At 39.8% G+C, this 15,125-nt stretch overlaps 1 protein-coding gene across 1 annotated transcript in view; it reads right to left on the bottom strand.

The window, feature by feature from the left end:
* Positions 1 to 11,965, bottom strand: part of LOC137284203 (GTP-binding protein Rhes-like) — a 30,356-nt gene extending 18,391 nt beyond the window's left edge. The window contains exons 1-2 of the mRNA XM_067815928.1: positions 11,940 to 11,965; positions 11,083 to 11,450 (exon numbers count right to left, since the gene is read on the bottom strand). Of these exons, the coding sequence (XP_067672029.1) occupies positions 11,083 to 11,450; positions 11,940 to 11,965 (394 nt within the window). The remainder of the gene's footprint in view (positions 1 to 11,082; positions 11,451 to 11,939) is intronic.
* Between the last annotated feature and the right edge of the window lie 3,160 nt (positions 11,966 to 15,125).

Genomic DNA, 15,125 nt, shown 5'->3' with positions numbered 1-15,125 from the left:
TCTCCATTAATCACTTTTCTAGAAAGATTGTGGAAAATGAAACTATCGATTCGTCTGTTGCATCATGACACAAACCTCATCGTCTCAGTTAATGCTAATCTTTTCCATGCTGCTACGGGATTCTACAAACACTTTAAAAACAACAATGAAGTAAGGACATAAAACGCAAAGCAAGGATATAAAAAGTAAAGCAAGGATATAAAAGTAAAGGCAGAATATAAGAAAGCTAAGCAAGAACATAAAAAAGTAAAGCCAGGATATAAACGGCTAAGCAAGGATGCAAAAAGTGAAACATGGAGAATCGTGTTTGTTACAAATTCACCGTCTACGTTCGTTTATCGATCACCTGACACTGACCATGTGTCGTGTCTTCAAATAACACATGTCACACAATATCTATGAAATGGATTTCTTTTGACATCAGAATACCGACAAAATGACAGCTGAGAACATCAATACTGGTCACCCAACAACTAACTGTAGGACAAAAAATTCTAGGTCAAGGATCCTGCTGGAAAACTGGGGCACTTCCGTTGTGCACTGTTGATCAATGTCACTGACCAGTGTATTGAACTGTATTGAAATACACACTTATTGATACCACTGTTACAGAAAGCATTGCTTGCGTCTGTTTGCGTCTGAAAATCATGCCGGCGTTTGCAGTTCAAATTGCCTTGACTCTCTTGCTTATGACCAATGGTCAAATAGGTCACACCAAGCTGTGCTCATCAGTTTTCATACACGTCATTATAATATTAGGCTGGATGTAAACTCTCTCACCTTGTCGTAATTTGCCACAATATTGAAAGATACTGACTGATATGTGCTCTTTCTGACAAGCTTTATTCATTTAATAAAAACATTTATTCTGTAATTCCAAAAAGTTTCAGAGAGCTATTCATGATCTATCTTAATACTACCATCCTATGAACGAAAACAATACGAACATAGATGGGCGTTTCCCATGATACATCACGTGACATCCTACCCGTAGGCTTATGCAACTCATCCAAGCTACATTACCGGGAATTCAAACAAAGATTATAGACATACACTTCACCGCGTACTTTGGAATCTGCTTTGGTAGATAATTGGGTCGGATTAGTCCCTGGCGTTGACTTTTACCAGCTGGTCTTGTTAAGTTCCTGCTTTGCGATGTCTCAAAACTAGGCTACTGTTTTTTTCATGGTCTTGAAACGAATAGCTGGAGCAAGTAACGTATTATTTATCATGGGAATTGTCCCTTAAAATAAATCAGGGTCTGCTATTAAATGATGTGTGTATGTAAATATGTGTTGAAAAGAATTGCTGCATGTCTTGAAGAAAAAATGGTATGGTAAATATTTTTATGCATATATACATATATATATATATATATATATACACACACACACACACACACACATATATATATATATATATATATATATATATATATATATATATATACACACACACACACACACACACACATATATATATATATATATATATATATATATATATATATATATATATATATATATATATATATATATATATATATATATATATATATATATATGTATATATATATATATATAATACAGGTTTCCATGATGTAACGTTAACATTGCAACCGTTACAATATGACAAGACAACGTCATACGCCAGCTTCAAGTCATATTAAGAGTCATGTTCCGACGCAAACAGTAAATATCGACCTGGAATTCTGACATAGTAATCAGCTTCGAGTCAGAATTTTAAAGAGGCTCTCAGCTCGGTCTAGTTCGCTGTCACTGAGACCTGATTCAAGTGCTCCCAACATCATTTCGACTGTCTGTTCATGTCATTTGTGATAATGCGGTTAACAATAAGCATGAATTCCTTAATCATGATCGTTAAAGTGTGGAGAGACCCCATAGATGACATCCTTGCACAGTCAGCTTGCTGACGGGGCTAACGTCTTTGGCCATGTGGGCAAGGCGTCCACAAAAAGGTAAGCTTATCCTGTCCCACCGGTGGCACGTAGCAAATACAAATTCAGTTTTTTTGACGGTGAAATACTGTACTGTACAAGTCACAAAACAGAATCACATTTCACTGTGTAAAACAGCTGAATATTGGAACTTTGAAGAAACTACTGAATACTGGAACCTTGAAGAAACTACTGAATATTGGAACTTTGAAGAAACTACTGAATACTGGAACCTTGAAGAAACTACTGAATATTGGAACCTTGAAGAAACTACTGAATACTGGAACCTTGAAGACACTACTAAATACTGCAACCTTGAAGAAACTACTGAATACTGGAACCTTGAAGAAACTACTGAATACTGGAACTTTGAAGAAACTGCTGAATATTGGTACCTTGAAGAAACTACTGAATATTGGAGCCTTGAAGAAACTACTGAATACTGGAACTTTGAAGAAACTGCTGAATATTGGTACCTTGAAGAAACTACTGAACATTGGAGCCTTGAAGAAACTACTGAATACTGGAACCTTGAAGAAAAATACCGAAAACTGGAACCTTGAAGAAACTACTGAATATTGGAGCCTTGAAGGAACTACTGAATATTGGAACCTTGAAGACACTACTAAATACTGCAACCTTGAAGAAACTACTGAATATTGGAACCTTGAAGAAACAACTGAATATTGGAGCCTTGAAGAAACTACTGAATACTGGAACCTTGAAGGAACTACTGAATACTGGAACCTTGAACAAACAACTGAATATTGGAGCCTTGAAGGAACTACTGAATACTGGAACCTTGAAGGAACTACTGGATACTGGAACCTTGAAGAAACAACTGAATATTGGAACCTTGAAGAAACTACTGAATACTGGAACCTTGAAGACACTACTAAATACTGCAACCTTGAAGAAACTACTGAATACTGAAACCTTGAAGAAACTACTGAATACTGGAACTTTGAAGAAACTACTGAATATTGGTACCTTGAAGAAAAATACCGAAAACTGGAACCTTGAAGAAACTACTGAATACTGGAACTTTGAAGAAACTGCTGAATATTGGTACCTTGAAGAAACTACTGAATATTGGAGCCTTGAAGAAACTACTAAATATTGGAACCTTGAAGAAAAATACCGAAAACTGGAACCTTGAAGAAACAACTGAATATTGGAGCCTTGAAGGAACTACTGAATACTGGAACCTTGAAGAAAAATACCGAAAACTGGAACCTTGAAGAAACAACTGAATATTGGAGCCTTGAAGAAACTACTGAATATTGGAACCTTGAAGAAACTACTGAATATTGGAACCTTGAAGAAACTACTGAATATTGGAACCTTGAAGAAACTACTGAATATTGTAAAATTGAAGAAACTACTGAATACTGGAACCTTGAAGAAAAATACCGACAACTGGAACTTTGAAGAAACAACTGAATATTGGAACCTTTTAAGCAACGGTAAATTTATTTTGAAAGAGCATGCTCTATTTAGAAGTATTAAATTTCACACATTAAATCAGATCTTGGAACGGGTTAGACAATAACTGACGGTCATGATCAAAAGGTGCGGATTAAGAACCTTCATATGGAACTGAAAGAAGAACTTAATGCGTTACATATTTTCAAGGTTTCCATGATCCGTTCACCCCCTTTAATCAGTTGGGTCTTTGTATTCGATTTATTCAATCGATGACAGAGATGCTGAAGAAAGTTGCAAGGAGCGAAGCTCATGAATGCCTGATGTGTCCATTCTCTCTTAACAGTGACCTACAGCGGACCAAGAGTCTATATGCCACAGCATGACGAGTATACATGTGAAATAATTCCCCTTTGATTAAAGTAAGCTTTCCCACCTCACTCGTCGAATATGAAGATCGAAACTTACAGGTTCCTCTTTAATAATTAATATTACATGAGACATCAACTTGATATATTTCATCCAAATGAAGCCACGAACACCATGGGCAGGGCATTTTCATCCCTAAATCAAATACAGCATTCGTCAACGACATGAGTGACTTAAGATGTTGATGCAGAGGAGACCACTCACTTATCTACGTCAGAATGACGTCAAGCGACGTCGAAACCTATATCACCAAGTTGACGTTTATTGCTTAATATGGCATGGCCGAAGAATTAAGCAATGGGCATTCACCTTCATTTGGACAGGTTACAACTTAGATAATGACCAATATAGATGCATGATTGTATGGTTGGCTCCAGGCCTTCTGTCGGCATCAATGTTGTTTCCGCCATTATAATGCCAAAGTGATTAACTGTCCAGTTAATGCATAATATTGAGTCTTCTGTAGGGTTTATTAAATCTAACGCTCCCTAAATCCAATGAAGACGTCGATGAGGTATTTATTTCCATGTTACGGCTGTAATCATTTCTGACTTCTCTGTGACGCTGCAGGCCTCTGGTACAATAACACAACACACTGCATGGCCCCTGTATGAATTCTAATTATTTTCAAATTAACCGTTCCAATATAATGAAGTACGCAGTATTCTCCGGACATGACTTCAAAAGCTACAGATTGATATTGACATGTGACAGCTACATTTGAATTTAATACTAAGTTTACAGCTAACTGGAAGTCATGGGGAACTAATTATTATCGAGTTTTTGCGCATTTTGGATGCAACAAAAATATTGAACCGCATGTGAAATTAAATACACATTTTCAAAAGGAGTTGACGTTTTTCATAAGAGCACTTGGTAAACGAATGTAACTCAGATTTTTTCTGTTTTGTGAAAACGACTCAGTGAAAAACATGGGAACACGGAATTGTTGATATAACTGGACGAACAAACAGTGGGTGAGTGAGTGAGTGAGTTTAGTTTACGGTGCTCTTAACAATATTCCAGCAATATAACAGCGATGAACAGAAGTAACGGGTTTCCCATGTGGGGAATCGAACCCCGGCGTTACAAGCGAATGCTTTGATCACCGCCCCTAACGAAGAAAGAGACTGGACTACTGACCAACCAAAAGGACTTGAACAATACATTAACTGAAGAAGATTGTTTAACTACAAAACATTCAGCTGTACTCAGGAAATTCCTAGCTTTATGGGAGGGGAGCTAATCGAGTCCGTACCTGAGTAGTGATTGATGTCATGATCATCGAGCTAATAAATTATATATGATAAAATGAAATAACCGAAGTCAACGAGCTACATGTTTTGTCTCCTACGATATAGTCATTATGTTTCTGAAGTCTAATATTTAATTCGGATCTCCACTAGGGCTGGTAAGAAGTAAACACAATACATCACTGCACGAGTCTTTGGGTTGGAAACAAGGGCATCGTGAAATACTGATCTGTGTTTTTCAATGAGTGATTGGGTTTATCGTCGATTTTAATCATAGTGTGTCTGTTAAACGTTGAAGAAAATCCCTAGTGATGTTTCTCATGAATACAATGGACATAGGTTTGGCGCCGACACATCTGAAAAGTCGTGGCGAAACGGAATTCGATCCCTAAACCATGGATATTCAAGGGACCTAGCTGTGCACAAGTAATCGTGACTCCTTGACCACGGCACACACATGCCTCCGAATTTTTAAGACTCCGACGGAATAACAAACAAAGCATCTATATATGCAATAGATTAACACTAAGCAATGTCTATTAAGTTAGAGAAAAATGGTTCTCTTATTCTAGGTTGGACTGATGTTTGACCTAACCACATCAGAAAGTCCTATTAAGTAGTCTCTCTTCTGAGTTTGCAGACGCAACATGATGCATCCTGTTTTCTTCTACTTACCTTTCATAGCGCTCATATATCACGAACAGGTTGCTTACAGCTTTATATGTATTAATAACTCTCCAAGAACACCTGTGCACTGTTGAAGAAACCCTGGCGTGTTTGAATCACATTGTAAAGACAGTGCCGGATGCAGCGTCTGGGCATAGCTAGAATTGATGTTTCTTTCCAAATCTATATGTACAAATAACAGTCATTTCGGATACCTTCCACTCTTGCTGAGACTGTGAATATATATAATTTTATGAAAAGGGGTCAATGACATTGTGAAAGTGGTAATAAAAGTGTGAAAATAGCAATATGATGATGTTCATCATACCGTGAAAATATCAGAAGGTGTCCATGACATTGTGAAAGTATCAATATGAAGATGTCCACCTGATAGTGAAAGTATCAGTGTGAAGTCGCCCGTCACATTGTGAACGTATCAGTATGAAGGTGTCCATCAGACTGTGAAAGTATCAGTATGAATGTGTCCGTCATATTGTGAAAGTACCAATATGAAGTTGCCCATCGCATTGTGAAAGTATCACTATGAAGGTGTTAGTCATATTGTGAAAGGGTAAGCCTTAAGGTGTTCATCAAATTGTGAGAGTATCAGTATGAAGGTGTCAATCATTTTGAAAGTATCAGTATGAAGGTATCCGTCACATTGTGAAAATATCATTATGAAGGTATCCGTCACATTGTGAAAGTATCAATATGAATGTGTCCGTCATATTGTGAAAGTACCAATATGAAAGTGCCCATCTGATTGTATAAGTATCAGTATGAAGGTGTTCATCACATTGTGAACACATCAGTATGAATGTGTCCTTCAGATTGTGAAAATCTCAATATGAAGGTGTCCGTCATATTGCGAAAGCATCAGTATGGAGGTGTCCATCACATTGTGAAAGCATAAGTATAAATGTGTCCGTCAGATTGTGAAAATATCAATATGAAGGTGTCCGTCACATTGTGAACGCATCAGTATGAATGTGTCCATCAGATTGTGAAAATATCAATATGAAGGTGTCCGTCACTTTGTGAAAGCATCAGCATGGAGGTGTCCATCACATTGTGAAAGCATCAGTATAAATGTGTCCGTCACATAATGATTGTTCTCTATGTTAGATGCACTCGTTACTTTATCTTAAAGTTTGTCACTTTACATTGCTTTACTCTTTGCCAACATACGATATCCTTACTTATTACTCATATTATCCACATGTTGTCTATATGCTCTGTACACTAATAACTATATCTTCACATTCTGTTCCCGCGTAATGCATTCAGTTTGATTGATACAAGGCTGAAACTTATCATGCTGACGGTCACTCGTTCTGCTGACGAAGATCAAATACAGACTCTTGCTTCTTGTCCGTTGCCGTCTCCGCCACGTCATGCCTGCACGTCGGATATGGTGCTCTTCACGTCACACATCTGTCGCTCATTATGTCCACCATTTTCACGTGTTTCACCTCGGCATCGGATAAGAATATAGTGATTCACCACTGAACCAAGGTTCACCCAAGGGACCCAAGAGTCCATGTCAATACTGTGATGCTTCATTGCACGCGATGCAGACGTCTCAATTCAGGGACAAAGACAGGTTCAGTAGCAGGTGACGAGGATGAAAGACCCGGATGTCGCAAGCCCCAGCAGGGGAAGTGACTCTTGATATCAAATGTCTTATCATGATACTGGATTGATTTGAGGCGGGTATGCCGATTCAATAAATGAGATATGATGTTCAGTTATACCTTGAATGGGCTATAAGGCTTTCTGCGGCGATAGTCAACATCCAGGCTCGACATATTCCCATTTCCAATAATCGATTATCAAAACGATTATTGATGTTGGACCTTTCGTATAAAGCCATTGTCAGTTATGTGTCATATATAATTACCACAATTTTGATGGAAATTCTTATTGAAATTTGGTACCGTTGCCATTTTCCAGACAGAATTATAGGAATCGCTATACAGCTCTATCAACTAATGAAACGGTTGCGTTAGTGCACTACATAAGCGTGCAAATATAGGACTAAATATTTCGGTTATGCGTTTCTTATTTGAAAGAATATATGTGCGTCCTTCACATTGTAGGATTTTGCAATCACATAATTGATACTGTCAATGCCGCAAACATCGATTGTCGATTTCAACTGAGATCATAATCAACTTCTATCATAATTACGTGAACACACGATGCTACACAAGACAATGGTGGTTTAATACGAAGCAATTAATCTTTTTTACCAGAAATCTAATGTCCTTGTGTTTGGAGCTGGCCGTCTATTCGTGTGGCTTAGCAATCAATCATTCTGCGTAGATGTGCAATCACACAATCGATCCGCCAGTCACATGTCATATTTCTCATGACGCTTGCACTTAATTACGTCAGGCATTTGGAGGGTTCTGAAGTTGACAGTAGTTACGATATGATTACATCGCACGCAAAACAAGCGGTCATTTCAGACTCTGAATCTTACATTGTGAACTACCAAGTTGTTACTGTCGTCCCGTGTAACAACAGTACGCATCTTACCTGACAAGAAAAAAATATATATATAAAATTAAATAAAATTGAATAAAAAAAAAACAACAACAAAAAAACCCCAAAGACTAAACGCATATCATGTTTGATTGCTTTTACATATGAACCATTATAGCATACTTCTGTAGGCAATGGGATGACCCGTATGAAATGATCACAAACAGAAATTCTAAAAATCAGCTATTATTTACTTTTATAACAAAGATACATACATAAACATTTCTTCAGCAGTTCTGATTTTACACAAGAATCGTAGGGAGAATGACCCTCGTTGTCTTAATTAATCCGGTCCGTTTCGTATGACTTGTGGTCGTATGAGAAATGGGCGTATGGCTAATGGGCTACAACCAAGCATCAAATTTTGTATGTTTGGCACATGAAATATACAGGTCAAGGAATATGCATCTGAAACCACGAATGCATGTGTGTTCCTGCGTGTGTGTGTGTGTGTGTGTGCCTGCGTGCGTGTGTGTGTCTGTCTCTCTCTCTGTGTGTGTGTGTATGTGTGTATGTGCCCTCGCGTGTGGGCATCCGTGCTAGGTGTACTCTCGGTTGCCCAAATGTGCTTCGACTAACAGAAATCAACGTAAAACGTCACCGCACGACTGGAAACAGTCAAAAAGCAGTCGGCCGGCACACCATTCTTTCGCATCGGCACAAACAGAAGATAGTTTGTCACTCGACCCATATAGGTTAGAAATGATCCCAAAGACCGCTCCATATCACATTGCTGCAAAGGTGTGCAACAATGTCCTCTTATTTGTAGCTGTATTGGCAAGGATATCTTATTGAGTTTTCGGTTGCAGCTCTAGATGTGAACTCCTTGAGAAGAAGGATCTTCCTGCAACAGATCCTACGGAACCACAATGTAGTGGTTCCGTCCATGGATCGCTAAGCAAATGGAAGGTGCTGAATCACGCTGGTTTACGCAGTGTTCGGAACTATTTAAACCACAGGAGCTTGCACATGTTCTTAAATCTTGGGTTGACTAACATTTCCCAACATTTTAGACTGCCTCTCTGGTGAAGAAATCAGATCAGAAAAAGACGTAAAATATGGTACTAGCGGGTCCCTGCCTTGCGCACGGCATTACAGTGTACAACAAGGACTAGACGGCTCGGAGTCAGTATCATGTGTCTCAGGTGGGTGTCGTGCTTAACTGCGGCATGGTATTTCAGTGAGCTAGCACTATAAAACCAGCTTCAGTCTGGGTAAGAAGGTATAGAAAATACTTAACATTCACATCACATCCTACAGAGTAACATTTCGAACAAACTGTCACATGTACTCCAGTGTGGGACGGGAAGGAAGTGTCCCAGCTGCCGGACACTTGTACCAATCCAAATACTCTCCGCTACCAACGTTATAAACGCCATCTTATAACAGGACCATCGTACCAGAAGAATTAATTATTTGTGTCGTGCGAGAAAACAAGGTCCGTTGTAATTTTGCCGTCAAACAAAGAAGGCATTTGGTGACGAAGAGCACATGGTCATCTTATCTCCTGAGATGGACATCGAAGACTCGGGACATATCTGAGCACATGTTTACCGCATAAACCTATACAAGGACGCAGTAATAGACTATTCTGAGGGTTCTTATTTGACGGGGGTAGGGAAGGGTCAGTTTTCTAGGGAGCCACAAATCGTAACGCAGAACTGGGTTTCTTGTGCCAGCCAGAAGTCTGTGATCTGGCTCGCCAATTTATGCTTCTAGGCATTTAAGTAGAACACCTCTGGTTTCATGAAATTGGAAAACGTCTGTGATCCGCGTCACTTCTTGCTTTCCTCCAACCTTGACAGAGTTTGAATTCTGTTCCACTCCAGCGTTAAACCCATCTGACTCACTCACCAACCCAGTCTCTCACACACTCAACAACCAGCTGGGAAGTAGCAGTCACTGAATATGCAAGTTAGGCAGAGCGCGACTCAAGAACAAACAAGAAAAACGACGACAGTGGATGGCAGACTCAATGCATGAATTGATGCCTTCCCAGACGCACATTCAACTAAAGAAGATGATATTGGACGAGTTGGTCGATGTAATCGGGCGTCTTTTCCACAATCTGCTGATTCACAGAGACATTTGTGTACGGAAACTGTCCCTCGTATGTATGCATGCAGGATTACCATACTATCAGATGTAATCATTTTCCATCATTACACACAGTCGTGACATTACCTAGACTGCCCATTACATATACAGAGGACGATCTACTCGCCAACAAAAATCAATTGACTACGAAAACTACACATTGCAGAATTCGGGACGGTTACTTTTTCAGCGCACATTTCTTTAAAAGTCACACTGCTCGAAACAAATGTAGGTGCTAGCTAATGATGGCACGTGTCGCGTGTTAAAAAGTGAAATAGGAATTCTGGTGCGCATACATTCATAAACATGCAGAATCTGTATATTTACGAAGCAAATGTCCGTCAACTTTATATGCACATATAAATGATCATTGGTAATTGTCAATACATGTGCAGGATACAGATCAATATAAGAGACTCATTGTGCCAAAAGCACTTTTCAAGTATGTTCGTTACATTTAAAGTCAAAATACAAATGATCAAACTATCAAAATACAAAAGCCTTGAACAAAGTTCGAGTTAAAACATCAACAACATACAGACGTCATAAACTGACCCGGCATAAACTTAACATATTTATCCTTGCTTGCCTTCAACCAAGAACAGCAGGTGGAAACAAAATCACACTTCTGATACAAATCCTTATTAATCAGGAATGACAAACATTGGAAAGCTGAAACTGCGAAGTGTATACCCGAATTAGGCCTACCTGTTATTAACGACAGCCTTCTCATTGCAGGGAAAGGATGGTTGCCAGAAGTATCCAAAATATCAAGACGATAGGGGTTGCCTTTTATCCGGTAGATCTTCCTGTGGAAGTCTTCAATAGTTGGTGTATAGTTATCGTCAAACTTACTGTACAAGAACCGAGAGACTATGGACGTCTTGCCGACTTTAGACGAGCCCAGGATAACCAGTCGGTGGCAGTTTTCTGGAGGAGCACTGTTCCCTTGTTCAATGAGGGCCATCTTGGAGTCGGTATCCGGGACTCGCCAACAGAAACACCCGCTTCGTCGGAGCTCGGGTGATACACTTACTGGGCCGTTATCGGTCTGAAGGTAGCTTCTCCACGGTCTGCTGGAAGAATGAACGGTTAGAATTGATCATATGAACCAAACAAACCGGCAGTGAAAGAAATCCTGTGAAATCATGGGATTACACTATAACTGTAAATTTGAAACACTGAACACCCTTATTCAGTTCATTCTACGGAGGACAACAACTTCGGTTTGGTTTTTACCGACGTGATCAAATATATCTAACGACACATTCCTGTATAATACATTTCAACTCTTAAAGTTCTCAATCTCTTTTGTGCCTGGAAATATTTCCAAATCTATCACTAGAGATAAATTTGGTGTCTACAAATACCAGAATTACCCATCCATATAGTTGTGATATTGTTTGCAAAAGTTGAAATTATTTTTTTTACACAAATATGTTGTGACAATCGCTATTACACACACACACACGCGCGTGCGTGCGCACTCACACACACACACACACACACACACACACACACACACACAGACACTATTGAAGAAAGTAAACAATCCCGCTCCTTACAGTATCTGGCAGCACACAGGATTCATGGTGACCGTCCTTGAAGTACTTCCACTTAGATCCAGGTACCTTATATCAACGAGGCAATGTTAATAACTGTAAAAGTCAATCCACTATCATCCCACCTGTTGCCGTGGTAATTACAGGTAGGTCCACGTGAAGATCTGACCATCAGGTCAAGTGGTCGATATGAGTATTTCACTATCAAACATGTATGTTGACTTCGATGACCGTTGAAGTTTCCAGAGAATTGTATTGATCACACCCTATCCACATGCTGCAATCACAGTGACTCCTCAGCGCCTCAGGTTGTTTAATCCACAGTCTGTGTATAAATCTAAATAGCGCTAATTGGTCAAAATCTCCAGTGACTGTGACAATGATTAATGAGAGGACTCATCTCATAAGCCATAGTCATGGAAACAAGGCACTACATAACAGGTACTTCCAGATTGAATCCTCTCTGGACGCCACGTTAAGATGTGGTGGAGCACCTGGAAGACGAACAGTGTATTCACCGACCGCTGTATTCGCCTGTTGCATTCGAGCAGAGAAGCAACAGTTTGACAATTCCGCGGTGCCCCGCGCCTTAGTGGCTGACACGCGCTGTCAGATATTTATTGATGTGCCGAGATTACAAGCATTTCGAATACTGGCGGGCGTCTCGGTGCTCTGTCGTCTGCTGGGAAGGTTCGCAGACCACAATGAAAGATATTGGTCGAACATCTGAGATCAACTCGGGGGATTTCCCCCTGGAAAAATAGGTCATCAGCGCTTTGTTTTTTCTTCAGCTGATCTGATTGGTTGGCAGGGCTTTGGATCACGTTCCACAATCACATTGCTCATGTTATTAAATGATTGTGACGTAACCATGGTTATCAGAAGAGGGGAGATTTGAGACTTAAGATCTTGGTGCGCTTACAGTCATAAGAGTCAGCACGTATCGACACATGAGAAGTAAGCTTTAGGGAACTCGTGTAACTCGAGTTTCAGTCGTGTGTAACTCGAGCTTCAGTCCTGCGGTTTCCCAGAAGACTAACAACAGCGCCGTGTACACAGCAGACTAACACCAGGTGGCGCTAGTCGACAGTGAAATGTCATTATCACTCCACCGTACATGTACGGAGATATTGTTCACATATATATTCTCTGTATTATGTCTCAACACAAAACGAAAGCCAGCGTTGATATTTTTTAAATAACTTTGTAAATGTTAAGGTTGTTACCATATGGTGTGAAACATGGAGTTTATGGTTTATTACTGTGTTGGGTGTACTGGAGGTCTGGTAACAAATAACACATTGTACTGAAATTAGAGATCTTAGGAGCTAATTGTGAAGACGCTTTCCAAACCCAGTTTTCAAAGTGTTGTCGATTCAATACAAGATTCAATTCTGTGGTAGTTGCAGGTGAAGTGACTGAGTTGAGATTGACAACAGAGCCAAATACAGCTTTTTCATATAGGGGGTCCGCACTCTTGAGAAAGAGGGAACAAACACTTCACTTTTACCCGCTGTCAATGGTCATTTAATAAACTTTCAACAAAGCAGGGGACGGGGGCACACCCTTGCACACACCACCCCCACCCCTTTCTGGATCCGCCTACGGTTAATACGATGTGTCGTTGACATCCACTGATGGAGGAAAATATCAAAGATTCTTTGAGCAACTGAGCTGAGTTGGATATTGGCGCTATACATATACAGATGTTAGATAGTTGTTTAGTCAGTTGTTTAGTTACTTAGTTATCCTAGACAAACGAACATTTCATAAAAGTACCGTATTTCCTCTAATAAGCGCCTTGGCGCTTATTTTTCAACGGACGTCGATACCCGTCGTTTATGAGAGGCCACTCGCTATTCATAGTTCACCCGCGTACACATGTATACTATGAAGAACTTAGATGATAAAGCTCTTCTTCATTCATCAAGAATATAGGTGAAAGTCTTTTTCATGGACCAAGAATGGAAGCCGTCTTCACGAATCAGGGATGAAATCCTTGCTCCGGTATCGTCTTTTAAAGAGGACGCGAGACATCGTCACAACTATGACTGATACCATTTCCCATCGACCTCTGCACTGACGTGGATGCAGAAGTTACACTCCAGTAACTCGAAGTATATGATTGTACATACACGGTGCAACACAAATATACACGTATATCGATATAAATATGTCTATAGCACGTAACCATCATAGAATGGTGCGGTCCTGAAGTTTATCATTAAAAATACATATAGGTAAACAGTTTTAATTAATAAAGATTCATTTTAAACGATTTTCACTAGGCTCTGGAATAAATCAACAAAAGGCTTTGCATGGGGCAGTCATGTAGACAGGGACATATGGTACTAAGAAATTTAAAGTGAGTGGTTTAACGCCTGTTCAACGCCACTTTTAAAACATATGTCAGTCACATCGCGACTTAATTAGTGATCACGGTCTGAGACCTTTGCCACTTCAGCCACACCCATCAGCTCGGGTATTGTGCTGACAGACCTAGAACTGATTATAACAGGCATGCATTTGTGTAAAGGTCTGTTTAGCCTTGAAACCACCAAGTCGTAATCCTAAACGCAAATTAATGTGAACAATCAGCAAAACAATATATCAAAACAAAGACGAAATGAGCCAGAACATTGGGTTAGTGAGTGAGTTAGGTTCTCAGCTATATTCTAGGGCCTAGAATTTACCACACGTGAACACTAACTAGGACTAGTTTATCGCTAAGACAGCTTCGAAAATCTAGGCCCAGCTATTGGGTGATGTCTGAAAATACTGGGGTTACGACCAGACCATCCAGTAATCCACAGCATGAGCATCTACGCAGCTGGGATACGATGACATGTGTCATACAAGTCTGCGAGCCTGACCATGCGATCCCGTTAGTGGCCTCTTACGACAAACATTGGTTGCTGAAGACCTATTCTAACCCGGATCTTCACAAATCAGACGCACATTCGACACAGTTGACGTCCTTGAGTGTACAAAGTGGCACTCTGAATATATACAATCTATTGACTGTTGACCAAATGACGTACGTGGCATCCTGACCAATGCCAGTTTGGGAGACATCTGCGCCCAGACTGCAATCAGCCGGGAAACAGTTTACATAGGGTTCCCATGAATAATTACTCAACTACACAAAGTGTGATTGCTGTTACTCATGGGGACCGGTGTTAAATGAAA

The sequence above is a fragment of the Haliotis asinina genome, chromosome 5 (genome assembly GCF_037392515.1).
Source record: "Haliotis asinina isolate JCU_RB_2024 chromosome 5, JCU_Hal_asi_v2, whole genome shotgun sequence".
In the NCBI taxonomy this organism is placed as follows: Eukaryota; Metazoa; Mollusca; class Gastropoda; order Lepetellida; family Haliotidae; genus Haliotis; species Haliotis asinina.
The sequence above is the reverse complement of the archived record's forward strand: the minus strand, read 5'-3'. Positions and strand labels throughout refer to the sequence as shown.